General features: G+C 42.3%; 1 protein-coding gene across 1 annotated transcript in view; it reads left to right on the top strand.

The window, feature by feature from the left end:
• Positions 1-14456, top strand: part of MTA1 (metastasis associated 1) — a 77360-nt gene that overhangs the window by 53830 nt on the left and 9074 nt on the right. Inside the window, exons 15-19 of the mRNA XM_035333367.1 lie at positions 734-923; positions 1315-1404; positions 3230-3382; positions 4565-4600; positions 10855-10866. Of these exons, the coding sequence (XP_035189258.1) occupies positions 734-923; positions 1315-1404; positions 3230-3382; positions 4565-4600; positions 10855-10866 (481 nt within the window). The remainder of the gene's footprint in view (positions 1-733; positions 924-1314; positions 1405-3229; positions 3383-4564; positions 4601-10854; positions 10867-14456) is intronic.

Raw genomic sequence — 14456 nt, 5'->3', positions numbered from 1 at the left:
TGTTCTTCCCAAGCTGAAATTTCCTCTTATTTTCCGCCCATAGGCAGTTTTGAGATAACAAGATCCTACTTTCATTATTTGATTGGTTTACTTTGTTGCTTTTATTAAAAAAGATACTGCTTTTGCTCTCAGCTCTAGATAAATGTCTTTCTGTATTATTCTTTATTACATGTAGTGAATACTTGCCTACTCTGTACATTGAGTTCAGAGTAAGACTTAAACAAATTTCTGCCACTTTGAGACAAAAAAAAAAAGTTCTTGCATGCTGTGTTTGCTTTGGGAGGTGAGTTTATGATGGAAATTGGCCATACAGCTACTTTCTGATGTTCTTCTCCCTCCTACAAATGATTTGTTATAAGGAGATTACAACTCTTAAGCACCCAAAGTTTGGGAGTCTTGCTATTGAGCCTTTAAGTACTAAATCATGTGATAGCATCAGGCAACTTCTTTCAGCCTGGTTTTGGATCCTTGCTTTAAAATTTAGGACAGTACAGAACTGATTACATACCTGTGAAGAGAAAATGTTTACCTTTGTTTTATCCCGTGAAACATTTTGGAAGAAAATTGTGAGTGTTGATTGATACAACTTGGGAAATAGCTGTACTGAAAATATTTTCTTCAGTAATACTGTTGCTGTTCATATGTCTGAGAATCAGTAGTTGAAAGTGATTTTATGTGTTCTTTCTGTTCTTTAAGGCCATGCTCTTAAAAATTATTTTTCTTTATTTTTTAGAGTCCTCATGGTGTGCCAGTACGAAACAGTGGGAGCCCCAAGTTTGCTATGAAGACACGACAAGCTTTTTATCTCCATACAACAAAACTGACAAGAATTGCAAGACGTTTGTGTCGAGATATCTTACGCCCTTGGCATGCTGCAAGACATCCCTATCTGCCTATTAACAGCGCAGCAATCAAAGCAGAATGTGAGTGGTGATGCAGCTGGCACCTACTTGCAAAGGGCAAAGGAGCCCTTTGAGATTCCTTTATGTATTTAAGTTGGAGCTGCAGCTTCCTGGTGTTCTTTTACTCTCAGTTAGTGCTCCCACAAAACCTGGCTCTACTTGTAGAGTGTTCTAACTGATGACAGACTAGACAAATACTGTGAAAATTAATGAGTTCCTTGTTTTAAAATATTCTTGTTTGCTAGTACCTTTAGCATTCTCATGCATTTGCGTCCTGTTGCCAAGACATGCATGCAACCTGTAAATGCTCTTTTTGATTGGAAAGCTCTTTCTGAACACTTGAGTTATTCACTTAGTTCTACTACAATATCTAAGTGTCGTTGCCCTCTAATTCTTTTTGTTTGCTTTACAGGCACAGCACGTTTACCAGAGGCATCAGAAAACCCATTGCTATTAAAGCAAGTGGTTCGAAAGCCTTTAGAAGCAGTACTCCGGTATTTAGGTATTTAAAACACACACATGCACAAAAACAACTCACAAACTAAACAGAAAACCCTACTAGATAATTCTGCTAGCTTTTTCTTCTTCCATTTTATTTTGGGTTTCGATGCTGGTTCTGGATTAAAAGAAAAAATAAAATAAAATTGAAGGCCTCCCCATGAGCTTCTCCCTTTTCCTGTCCGACAGACCTAGTTGCTCCAGTCCACTGTGGGCTCGCTGAGCTGCAGCTTTTTTACATGAGCGGTGGGACATGGCACAGTCTGCTGTGGTCTCTCATGCATGCGTGGACAAGTTACCCTCTGCTAATGGAGGGTCATGTTTTGGGAACAATTGGTCAGTCCGTTATTCCAATTTTAGGGCAGTATTAAGGCAGTTACTACAGCTGGGTCCTCCAGGGAGCCTTTCAGGTTTAGGTTTAGGCACTGTTGAGGTTTAGCACAGCTTGTGAATCAGCTGCTGGCTGTTCTTGTGTAGGAGCCAGACAATGGAGCATATGCCTCTGTTCATCTGAATTTTCATCTTGTTTTCTACTGTTTTCTTGACTACTTGGGCCTCTCTCGCAGCTGATCTGTGGCAGAGTACTAAGTAGCTCTGTCTAGGACCTTAGTGTAAGTTTGTAGGTGTTGGAAGCAGCCAGATACATGATAGACCATCTCTGACTACAAATAATTTCCCTAGTGCTGCCAGTTGTTAGAGATACCCTGAAGCCAAGTCTGAGGGTGTACCAGCAGTCTGACTGGAGTCTAACCACGGAAAGCTAGCTTGGACCATGGTCCTTTGAAGGCTTCCAGATTATCAAGGAAATTTATTGCCTTTTTACTCTGATAAGAAACACTGGAGTTAATTTTATGTTTCTTTGAACATTTTTGTTGATGAAATATTGTAAGGCTGAGGGTTTATTAAATATTTACTGCTTCTCTGTTGAGTGTTGTGCTTAAGTGCTGAATACTGATGAGATGTACAGACTGGGAAACCTTTGGGTATGTATGGCACGACCACATAAAGCAAATAAAGGCAGATTTTTTGCTGTAGAATAAAATCCCGCTCTTAATAGTTGTGCAGCATGTGACAATAGATTTTGAGATTTCACCTGAGCACAAATTCAGTAGCATCGTGTCAGGATCTGTGACCGGTACACAGGGAGAGGGGAGTGAAGGAAGTGGAGGGAGGCTGATGGACTGGTGAGAACATAGCTCTCTTTTTGGAGCTCAGTGCACTTTACATCGTATGTTAGCCTAGTGTTGGGGCTGAGAGAGAGCCACTCATTTGAAGCTCTCGTTTGCTGTTAGTTGCAGATTTTTCAAAATCTTATTTGTTGGACAGCCTGTGCTTGGTCTCTGCCTCAGCCAAAAGGCTGAATTCAGACTCTGTTCTTTCTGGTGGTGTTTGTTCAGCCAGTTAAAAGCTATATTTTTACAAACCTTGCTAAACCGTTAAAGTTGTCATTTCCTTAGAGCTTAGGGGTGCTGCGTGACTGCCCAAAGATGCCTTCTAATACCGAGCAGGCCAGAAATTATACCAAATTATTGTGGAACAGTGTTTTGGAAATACGACCAAGTGCTTTTGTTATCAGCTCTTATTTTAGGATAGTGATATGGTACCGTGGATTTTATGAAATTGATTTTAACATCTTCAACAGAAGTGAATTCCTAAATATACTTAAAATGATCAATATAAATAGCAATCCTCAATCAAAATTATTGACTGAGATAATTTTTGTATAAGGGGAAGTATGCTTGGTCACTGTGGAAGTTGGCAGGTTGCTTTCAGGTTTGTAATTCCAGTATCTTCATTAATAAAAGTGACACCTTGCTGTTTCACCACAGAATCTCATCCGTGTCCTCCGAAACCAGATCCTGCAAAGAGCTTATCCAGTTCTCTCAACAGTCTGACTCCTGCTAAGTTTACGCCTGTCATTAATAATGGGTCCCCAACTATCCTGGGAAAAAGAAGTTACGAACAACACAATGGGATGGATGGTAAATATTTTTCTGTAACATGTCTATTGTCTGTGTAGGCTTATTCTGTCCTTTCAGTATGCAAGGATATTGTTTAAAATAGCCCTAGATATAAATTCAGTGCTTCTTATTTGTAGGGGTTTTATTTATTTTCCTTTCATAGAAGTTGCTTGTTCCATTTCTGATTTTGGGTGTGACGTGATGTGTGCTGCCTGGGTGGTACATGCACTGCCTAGCTTGACCAACCTTGCAAGTGGGACAGTGAGAAAGGAACTTCCCTTCATTTTTTTTTTTTTAAATGAGCAGTATGAAGAAAACCTTAATAGCCATTCCCAGAGATGCTTCCTTTTCCTTGTGAGGTTTACAACTTTTTAACCTGTAGGTATAGTACCTGTGTGATTCCCAGGTGGCTTTGTAATGTGTGGATCACCTGGGTTTCAGAAGAGCTGCCAGAGGCAGTGTGAGAGGCAGGCTACTGATTAGTTAAGGGAGGCAGAAGTGCCAGACCTGGTGTGCCATAAACCTGCTCCTGCCTTGCTCAGGACTAGAGCAGTTGCTTCTCTTGGCTCTGTCACTGAGAACCTCTTCAGTGAAATGTGGGCTTCGTCTCCCCGAGGATAAAAGGCATGGGGAAGGTGTCTGAAGTGGGAGGTAGACACAGGATGTTCTGGCATTGAACACAGGGCTCTGTTCTGAAGAGCTGCTCTTGCCTGAGATTGTCGGGAAGACAAAGTGCAGTTTTTTCCTCAGACGAGGATAAAAGGGTCTATTCAAATGTCTTAACGTGAGTGAGGACATGGAGGGGTATTTCTCTTTAACAGGGGAGTGGAATTGTTAGCTTTCAAGGTGGCTCTGAGCGGGAGAGATCTCTGCTCACTCCTGGGAGGCCAGTAAAAGTTAAGTTACGTCCCCATACAGGCTTTTCCTTAGAGGGAAAATGGATTCTCTCCTGCTGTGTCTTATTCCTGTAGAATTACACTGTCATAGTGCAGCAAAATTGCACTGAAGTTTTGATGCAGCTGAACAGAATCTTTCTTTTTTTTCACCTTTAGTTTTAACATTATACATGGCTTATCTGAAATATAATTACAGACATTTGATATCTTACTGTTTCTGTTTTGACATTAAGAACTTTTTAAACTGCTGTTATTCAGGTTGCTGATGTGATATTTTTCTCTTTTCTGTTCACTTGTGCTCTGTCAGGCAACATGAAGAAGCGCCTGTTGATGCCTAGCAGGGGTAAGACCTTGAAGCTGCGCTCAGCTTATGCTAGGACAGTGACTTTTAGTTTCATCTGCTGGCTTGTCTTGCTTTGTGGCTAATGATGCTGTGTGTACATTCTGTGTTGATGTCTATGTTCCTTGGGTAACCGTTTCCACCTGTGGTTATGCTGCTCACCTTCCAGGCTTTTCATGTGCAGGCAAGAAGTCATACAACCGTACCGAAGTAATGAAAAGATCTATTCCGAAATGATGACCAATTTCTCAAGTTGACACAACATTTTTCTAGCAGTTTTGTGAAACTACTGAAAGCTGTGATGGTTGGTTTGAAACTAGGTGTTATTTCACTGCTTGACTTTTAAGAAATCAAAGTTTTGTATATCCTGAACTACTTTAGATTCACATGGACCAAAAGCAAAAGAAGACAGTATTTGCATTAAGTCCCAGGTTGAAGCCTCTGTATTTTCTAGCATGAGTGCAGTCTCACCAGTGTGAGGCTGTCTGCATGTTCTCTACTTGCTGTAGAAAATACTGCTTTTAAACTTCCACAGGGGGAGAAAAACAAGCAAACTTTTTGACTAAAGAATTGTCCTGAGAAGCTTTGGTTTGGAATAATGCAGAAAACATACATATGCTGTTGCTTGTCCAAATCCAGTAAATCAGACCAATTCTGAGTAGGTGGGCTATAGAAATGTCAACATGAGACAGACAAACACACAAGCTTAGGTTTAGGCATTACCATTAAATAATGATGCTGCATGCCCTGATGTTAAGCTTTCTGTGTTTTGGCTGAGATAGCGGATGACTTTCCAATATACACGTGCATGCATACGTAAGTGCATGCAGAGAACACAGTAAAGATGAGGTGATCTTTATGCTGTCTTGCTGTCCTTGGGAACTTGCACTTTGATGCTGTGCTGCTGAGTCTTTAATGTGCTCTTATGTTTTGGAAAAAAATAACAAACTCCTCTGGCTTAGTTTGGCTTCCTCAGAAGCTTTGTTCGGTAATGAGGGATGTAGCTGTGGAATAGCTCTCTGAATTTCCACGGCTCCTGATGACGAGCTACTTATGGTCATTGCTGCTGCTCCCTGCTACATGTCCTCATCAGCAAGGTGACTGCTGAGTCACTCAGCAGATGACACACTCCAGGAGCATGGAGATGCTGGGGCTCGAAGGAGGAAAGAAGAGCTGACCCCTTCCCTCAGGCTGTCTCTGTGTAAAGCTGTGGATTTCGTGACCTCGGAATATTTACTTACTGTAAATGGAGGATTTATATTTTAGTAGCAGTGTTTTAAAACCTGTATCTGCTGGTATACCTATTTCATCAGATATATTTCAGGGCTAACTTTGGCTGCACAGTTTGCACAAAGCAGATCTCAATGAGGTACCTGTTCAGGCTGCTCAGAACGCGTGCTCCCCCAAACCATGCAGGAGGTGGTGCAGGCACTGATGCCTGCTGCTCTCTCTGCTCTGTTCTCAACCACCTGCTGAAAGACTCGGAGCGTTGGTTTTTCCTGTAAGTGCTAGGTAGCCAAGTACGATTCAGATCCAGAATCTGTTTACCTGCTGGAGTAGTCAGTGTTGACTAGATGTTCTTGCGAGCAGTTCAGCTGAAAGTTGTTGGTTGGGATTCAGTTGTGAATGGAGAACATTTGTCATGCTGCAGTTTCTACTCGTGGAGTATTTTCTGATCCTGGGTTGCTGGAAGCTTTGCTGAGATGGAGCAGGACTGGGATCACCCGCATGGAAAGAAGGTTTGAAGAATTTCAAGATCTGCTTGGCATGAGAGATCAGATGGTGAAAGTCTGGTGGAGGTGCTTGTGGCCTGGAGCCAGTTGTGTGCTTGTTCCCAGTTGCCTTGCACATGAGCTGGTAAGCGTTGCTGGCTCTGGGCGCACCTGCCTAATGCCTGCTGCCCCTGCTGTGCCAGAACTGAGGTCCTTGGCTCTGGATGGAGTCGTACAGGCTTATTGGGTGGGATGCGTGAGGAGGAGGCATGGGGAGAGGAAGAGCACAAGTGGAAGCATTGTGGAGAAAGGGTGAAAAGCAGTGGGAGTGATAAGGCCTCGGAAACAGAATTTAGGAGCCAGTGAGAGCAGTATAAAAGGATTGAAATTAACCCATCTATTGTGACTGATTTTTGGGGTTATAACAGTCCTAAAATATATGCAAAAGATGAATGAGAGTAATTATGACCAGTCAGATTCTTCTTTATAAACATGGATGCATTTACATAGCTCCTATGGGGCAGTACAGGAAGGGTGTTTGTATTTTTTTGGTTTCTTTTTTTCCCCTCTACTTTTAGTGAGACCTGGTGGCATACTGACTGGTTTGGGTGATTTTCTTCTAGGAATGTACTGCAAAGAAAAGCTGGTGTTACAACTACTGCATGGAGAGACTGAAAATAGTCTTTCTGCACAGATGTAGGTGCAGAAAGACGTTTTGTCCACTTCTGTTGAAATAGTTTTCAAAGAGATGTTAACTGTGAATTATCCACTTTTTTTCCCCTGTGTCTTGCTGACATGCTGTGTTGGCACCTGGAAGATATTTTATGCTTTGTGTAGGTCACTGTGTTAAAGTCTCTGAGATGTGGCAGGAGGCAGCTAGTACGGTGGGCTTCAGCTGAAGTCTCTTTGCTGAAAATTGGTGCTAAAAGCCTTTTGGTGCTGGGCAGTTACTTCCAGGCACGTGGGGGAAGGTACCTGTGCTGTAAGGGATGGTTTGTTGCTGAGCTGATGGTTTGTGATGAGTCTGTAAGGCTTTCCTTGTGAAATAGGGGATGGTTTTGTAGGGAATGAGCCAAACAGCAGATAGTATTTTTGCTTAGTGTAAACCATTAAGATTCCTGTTGGTGAGTGTATGTTGGTGGTCAGGTTTCTAAGCATTTAAACACCTGTCTTCATTTAGAATTAGGCTGTCCAGTACTGCTGAAAACCAAACTGTGTGTGTAGGTTTTGGGGTGTTCTTCAGGCAGCGCTGCTGGAGGATCCGCATCTCAGGCCTTCCTACCACTTAGCAGTTAGGGATGGTGGTTGGTGGTTAGAGTTCAGCCCTCAGAAAAGCCTGATTAATGAAGCTCCTTGAATTGTTCTTATTTAAATTGAAACCTAAATCCAAAATGGCTCTGTGTGCTGAAATGGTGGCTGAGGTGGGGAGGTTGGAGGTGGGAGGAAGGCCTTGTCCACGTGCGGGCATGGGCTGGTCAGCGCGGGCTCTGTGAGAAGTCGTGGCGGTGGGAGCAAAGGAAAGGCTGGGAAAGGGGAATCTTGGCAGTGAGAGACCAAGGATGAAAAGGAGACTGCTGTTACCGAGCTGCAGCCTGAACTAGTATAGCTAATTATGGAAATGATGGAAATTGCTGAACTTTTAAGAGTACTTTGGATTTTTCCTTTGAAATTCTTCTTTTTCTCTTGCTACTGTAACTCCAGCTAAGTATCTTTAACTTTTCTGTTTCTGAATCATCCCTGTTTAACGCTGCAGAGCTGAACTTCTTTGAACTCTGAGTATGACTTGTCTGGCCAGGGACAGAGAGTTTTGACTGATGCTTGAATTACAGGAACAGGAAAATACTCATCTCTCTTCTCTCCCTCCACTCTATTTTAAAAGAAAGGTGTAGTTCTTAAATCTGTATTTTTATTTTCCCACTTCAAGCCATATTGGAGGCATTATTAGGCATACACTGGCCTCCCCAGCACTCTTCCAGCATTAGGCTGGCACGGGCAAACTCCGGCAGATCGCTATTTCTGGAGCATGAAAAGTACAGGGAGTCTCCTAAGCTGTAGAATACAGCGAGATGTTAAAAATGTATAAGTTTATTCCTTTTTCCATTAAAGTTTTGGAGCTTGCCTGACAATATTCACCATGAAAAATCCCCTAGGGAAGCTGAAGGGATGTTTTATGTCCTGGACCCTGGTTACTTTTGTCCTTACAGCTATCCAGCATGGGGTCTGTGTGATACTCTTCCATACAGATTTCTACAGGGGGAAGGGAGGGAGGACTGTTATTTTTTTTTTTTTCTCTCTCTTGCACTGTGTTAGCTTTCAACTAATCAAATTAGTTTTTCAGGGTCATCACGTGCACTCTAAAATTGGCAGAAAGAGAGGGAATGTGAATGAGTAGCCAGGACAAAGGAAAGGCTTTTCCTAGCAACGAACTTACATTGATAAAAACGGCAGTGGGTCAAGCTCCATGTAAAACACTGAAAAATTGGAGAGGGTTTATAGAAGAGCCATGAAAACGGTGAAGAGACTGGAAAACACACTGTATAATGGAAAATACTTCCATCAAAGCAGAAGTTGTAGATGTTTGTCTCTGCTGACAGGAGCAGCAGAAGTGTAATAATAGGGGGCTTTTCATTCCAGCTGGGAATGGAATAATGAGCTGCAGTAGCCAGAAGGTACGGCAGAAAAACTTTGGCTGGAAAAAAGCTGCAATTTTTTGAGTGAGGTTAATTAACTGTTGGAATACCTTGCTTCTGCTACTGGGGATTTCTAAAGCAAAATGGAACGTCGATCTAACTTAATGTGTTCTGGTTCATTGTCTCTCAGCTCCTTTCAGGGAAATGTGAATGGACTCCTGGAACTGGAAGCCTTGTAGCTTCATCAGCCTAGCATGAGTTTAATTATCAAGAGATGAGCTTGAAAATGGAAATAATGTTCTTGATCAAAAACGGCTATTGAGGGTGGGAATACAGAGAAATCTTCTAGCATCAGCTGTGTAGGAAACTAGAGATTTATCTGGAAGGTCTTTTCTTGGCTGACTTGGGCCTTGCAGAAACTTACCTGGATGCATAAACTGCATTAAAATTCCGCCTTTATCAGCAGTGGCACTGGCTGCCCTTCCAAAGATGAGGCCCAAGAATATCTGTCCATCCAGGCTGTAAACAAGTGGGAATATCGCTCCTTTAATGAATAATGCAGTATTGGGGGAAAGGTCCTGGCTTTAGCTGTTGATATCCAGATCAGCGTGATGCTGACTAGTGTCGACAGAGGAAAAAATTCTCAGTGCTGCTTAACGCAAGGACTGTTTCTTGCCAGCAGCAGCATAGCTGGGAAGAATGACAAGTTGCTTGAAATGCTTTTTGGAGACCCTAATAACCACATGCCTATGCAATTTCCTTGCTTTAGATTATATGCCAAAAGTGCAGATTATTTTTGAGATTTTTTTCTCAGCATTTTGTATTCAGATGTTGAATGATTTTTTTTCCCACTTGTCTTCAGCTCAGCCATGACGCTGTGACAAGTTTCTTTTGGTGTTAGGGAGAAAGATCTGGAAATGAAATCAGGGGATGGACTTCATGCTCTATGAATCAAATCGTGAAAACCATTTTATTTAAGAAGGATGGCATGGAATAAGATGCAAATGGTGATTTAATGAGAGTAGAGTGCATATCCCAAGGCTTTGGGTAGGGAGCAGGTGCAATTAATCTGAAAGGAGATGAATGGATAAGAATGCAAGGGCAGAATTGTGAATGACCCTAATGATACAAAGCCTGAACTTCTAAGCATAAGTGGAATTTACATGTGATAAATATCATACATATATATTATACACATGATACATATATAAAGTGGAATGCTCCTAATTCTAAGTACAGTGAATAATTCAGTGGTCTCAAGTTTACAGTTTGAATGAACAAAGCAGTGAGGTGCATGGCTTTGTTACTTTATTTAACCCCTTGGTGAGTTACATTCAGAATATACCACGCTGTTCCTCTAGGCAAGAGGGTGAACAGCAGTTATACACTCAACCCTGAGACACAGGTCCTGGCTCTCCGTTCTGAACACACCAGTCCAAGGGCAGCTACTGATTCCTCATAGCTGGATGTCACTGCCCAGGCTGCATTAGAGGGGACATCTGAAGTGCTCTTAGCAGAAGGTCCAGCTTTGCATGACCAAGCGCATCAGCTGTGACATACCATGAAGCACACTAGTGTGAGCTGTTAGATTGAGCATTTTAGGAACCGCTGTCCAAATCCAACGAGGTTAACGTGCAGGGGTTAGTGGAAGGAGGTCGGTAACAAACCGCTGCTTACTCATACAAAATTGAAGCTGCTCTTTTGGGAAGTTATTTGGAATTGCTGGTTGTTTAATGTTGTCTTGGGTTTATCTGTCCAACAGATGATCACTTCTGTGTTTCGTTAGAACAAAACAGTCTGTGTTTCTGTATGTGTTGCATGGGGCTGAGCTACTGTATTCTGAACTATGTGAACCTTTCCCTTTTTTTTTAACCTTAGATCTTTTTTTTTCCTTTTCCTTTGCCATTCTTGGTAGGAACTTACCTAGGTAAGTAAATTGCAATTTTAACATTGTTTTTATGTACAACAGAATTTTAAGAAAATGTTAGTCTAGGTGGTGTTTGGTACAATTTACCGTCTGTTCTGCTTGTTGCACTTGCATTCTTGAAGGTTTATAGTCTTTGATTGTTAAAGCTGGACACTCAATCAGTTGTAACACAGTTGTAACATGCTCTTGGCAGTTTAAGAAAGAAAAGTACTAAAGCCTTCTTGTAGGCTTGCAAAGACTGTATGTGTGTATATGTCAACACACACTTTTTCAAGTGAACCAGTAACTTGGAAATAAAATTCTTGTTCATCAAGCCTCATTCATGCATGTTTGTTTTTTATTTTTAATAGCTGGCTCACAAATGTGGTACTGTTGGTGTTTTTGTTCCTGCTGGGAAGGATGGAATCCCAGGAGGAAGATTACTTTTGAAAAAGGAAAACACATAAAAAGTGTGGATTTTGAAAGCAGCTTGTTGTAGCATAGCTTGTATTTTAAACTTTTGAAAGTATTGACTGAATTCTCTGTGTTCATTGTGACTGAAGATGTGCTTATGCATATTGCATGTTCTGCATGATACTTCTTTAGGTAAGCAGAAGTAAAAACAAAATACTATGTGTGACTAATTGCTTGATGTCTGGATGGAGGAAAAAAAGATTAGGTTCACACGAGATGAAGGACCTGTGTTTTTGTGCATGGTGGATATGCTGAAGATTGGAGTTAGTAAGTTCTAACAACTATAAATTAAACAACTGCAATTTATTTCCAGTGGCTGGAGGCTGGGCTGTTCTTCTTCCTTGATGCTAGGGTCAGCTCTGTACATACAGACTTCTGTGCCATGCTTTTAGATGGTCTGTGAATATACAGGCAACAGTGTGTATGTTCAGGTGTGGAAAAGCACTAGAAGATTTCTATCGAAGTAGAAAAGAAGCCGTGGTTGGTGCTTATTCTGCAGCTTCTTGATGCTTGATGTAGTAACTACCTGAAAGCAGCTGTGAGCTGCAGTCTGCGCGGGGCACGCTGCTCAGGGTTTAGGCTCTCCTCAAAATGGCAGTTATGCACTGTGCGGCGTTGGCCAAAAGTAATAGTAATAAAGAAACCTCCTGCAGCTGAAGTTCAGTCTGTAATATCTGAATGGTACCGTTAATTAAATCTAAAGCGTTAGCCCCAAATGCTATGAGATTGTTCCATGGGCAGAACCAGGCAGGCAGACTGAGAGGGGGTACCTGCAGCTTTGGTACTTCGGGAACGGAGGGTTCGTTAGGCCTTAGGAACCTGCTGTGGCCGTTTGGGGCTAAAATCCCAGCTGTAATTGTGCTTTTATGGTTGAGGAACAATTCTGAGGTCTTGGTCACTAAGCTGTCAGGAGCGGAGGCACGAGTTGAGGGTCTCTGTTAGTCTCTGTGCTGTGATGAGTTGTTTTGTTGCATTTCAGTAATGATGTAGACGCATCTGTGGCACAGGATGTCTGTGCTTATCTCCGGATATACATTCACTTTACCTCGTCTTCACTTAATCCTCTGGGACTTCCTCTTTATTTCAACGTATAGCACAGGCTTTGGCAGGAAGAGCTGTATAGGAGGAGGCTTTCCAGGGCCTCATTTTTTTTTTTTTTCCATGCTACAGAAAATAATCAAAAAAATCCACCTTTCATTTTTAGAATATATTTCAGTTTCTTTGGCTGCAAAAGACTGGAAGACCTGCTTGGAGCCATCACTGTAGACCTTTACACTTGGGGTATTCAGTTTAGTTCTCAGAGGCGCATGTCTCATCTCTTGCACAGAAGCCAACGAACAATTCTGGGTGAGAATCCATTGTTTCCAGTGCAGATGCATCCTGTTGACTTGACAGCTGTTCTGCAATGGGTTACAGATGTTGAGCTTTCTGCTTCTTGTAGGTGGCTATAACAGATAAAGGTTGTTCGCTTGGAAGCAGCGCTTCAGCTGTGCACATACTTTTACTCTAATTATTTTTATGGCAAACTGAAGCTAGTCTTTTTTGTCTGTTTTTATATTGATTCTTTCAAACTCCAATTATCCAAGTGTGACTAAAGGGAAAATCCACAGGTAGTTAAGAATAACATGATAATTGGTGCCTTATTACTCTGATTGCAAGAACAGAAATTGTACTGAAACTATAACTTTCTGTGCCTCAATTTACTGGAACAAAACTTTCTCGTGGGCAGCTTATCCTGGAGGTTGCAGCTCTTGGTGAGGAATATCCCTGTTTTGAGGCCACTGTTTCCTCACTGTTTGAGGACTGAAGCTTTGGGGCTCAGAGCTGGAAGCAGTTCTTTGCAGCCCTCGGTCGGTGTCAGTCTCAACATCTCGCTATGGAATATTCTGGGTTAATTCTGGTGCTTAGAAATAACAATTTTAGTGTCTATTGTGCATCCAGAGCTAGTCATCGCAGCAGCAACTGCCACATATCAGCTGCTCCTGGCATCAAGTATGTCCTTAGTAGGAGAAAAGAGCTAATCCTAAGTGTGGTTAAAAAGAAATACGTGGCTTCAATCCAGGGACCAGTATCAGTGGATTTACATCTCTCAGAGCTCCCGTGAAGGAGGAAAACGCTATCTTTCTGGTACGGAAGGGGGAGGAAAAAACCAAGCGCTAGGGCTTAGCCCTTTGGGCCGAAGCCAACAGACTGAGGTTGCATCCTGCTGGCCGTGCTGTTTCCCAACATCCGTGGGGCTCTTTGTCCATCCATCTCCGACGGCTGCTCACAGCTGTGTTTTGCATGCGATTGCTGCTACTATGTGTTCTTTTTTTTTTACTTATTTAAAAGAAGTGTGTGATTATCTGGCGCTTACGTTGCCTTTGTCAACATCCAAAGGTTGTTGCTGGTCATCGTACTTGGTGCCTGGTACATCTGTTCTACAGATCCGATGGAAGCCTTTTTGGCAACTACTTCTTTCTCTGTGCATACTCGGGCACTAAAACGTTGCAGAAAGTGAGGCTATGCATGTGTCTTCATGTTTAAAGTAGCTAACTGCATACATCTCTACAGAATGCAAAATAAGCTTGGTACAACCCATTGGTTTAACGTGATGTCACGATGCTCAAAGTGTCCCTCGTTGCGTCATTCTCCCTCCCAGTACGTTGTTGCGCCCTGTGCTTCCTGGCATACTTGCCGTGAATACTTTGTGTTTGCTTTTACCAAGGAGAACTTTGAGGAAACCTGTTGGAGTATAGACCGCCAGCTGTAGAAGTCGTATTTTTGCTGGATTATGAGAAGGCTCTGCTGTTTGATCACACCCTAGCTGGCTAACAATGGGAGGTTTCAAAAGCCAAACCCAAAGGACGGTGCTGGGAAGCTTGTTATTATGTGAAAGCAGAATTCCTACTGAGAGCTAGCTCTGCAGCCAGGGACAGCATCGGTAGTACCCGGATTGCTTTGTTACACTGACCTTTTTGGTTTTCAGCCAGGAGGGGCCGAGAAAGATGGTTTGGTGCATTGGTGTTAAAGAAATGGTGTTTTCTGGGAGCATGCATCTCAGGAAAACTAAATGGTGGTAGCAAAAGTGTTTGTTTATTAGACCCTTCTGTCCATTATTAGACCCTTCTGTCCATTATTAGACCCTTCTGTCCATT

This window comes from Oxyura jamaicensis, chromosome 8 (assembly GCF_011077185.1).
Source record: "Oxyura jamaicensis isolate SHBP4307 breed ruddy duck chromosome 8, BPBGC_Ojam_1.0, whole genome shotgun sequence".
NCBI classification, from domain to species: Eukaryota; Metazoa; Chordata; class Aves; order Anseriformes; family Anatidae; genus Oxyura; species Oxyura jamaicensis.
Note: the sequence above shows the minus strand (reverse complement) of the source record. Positions and strands in the feature narration are given on the sequence as shown.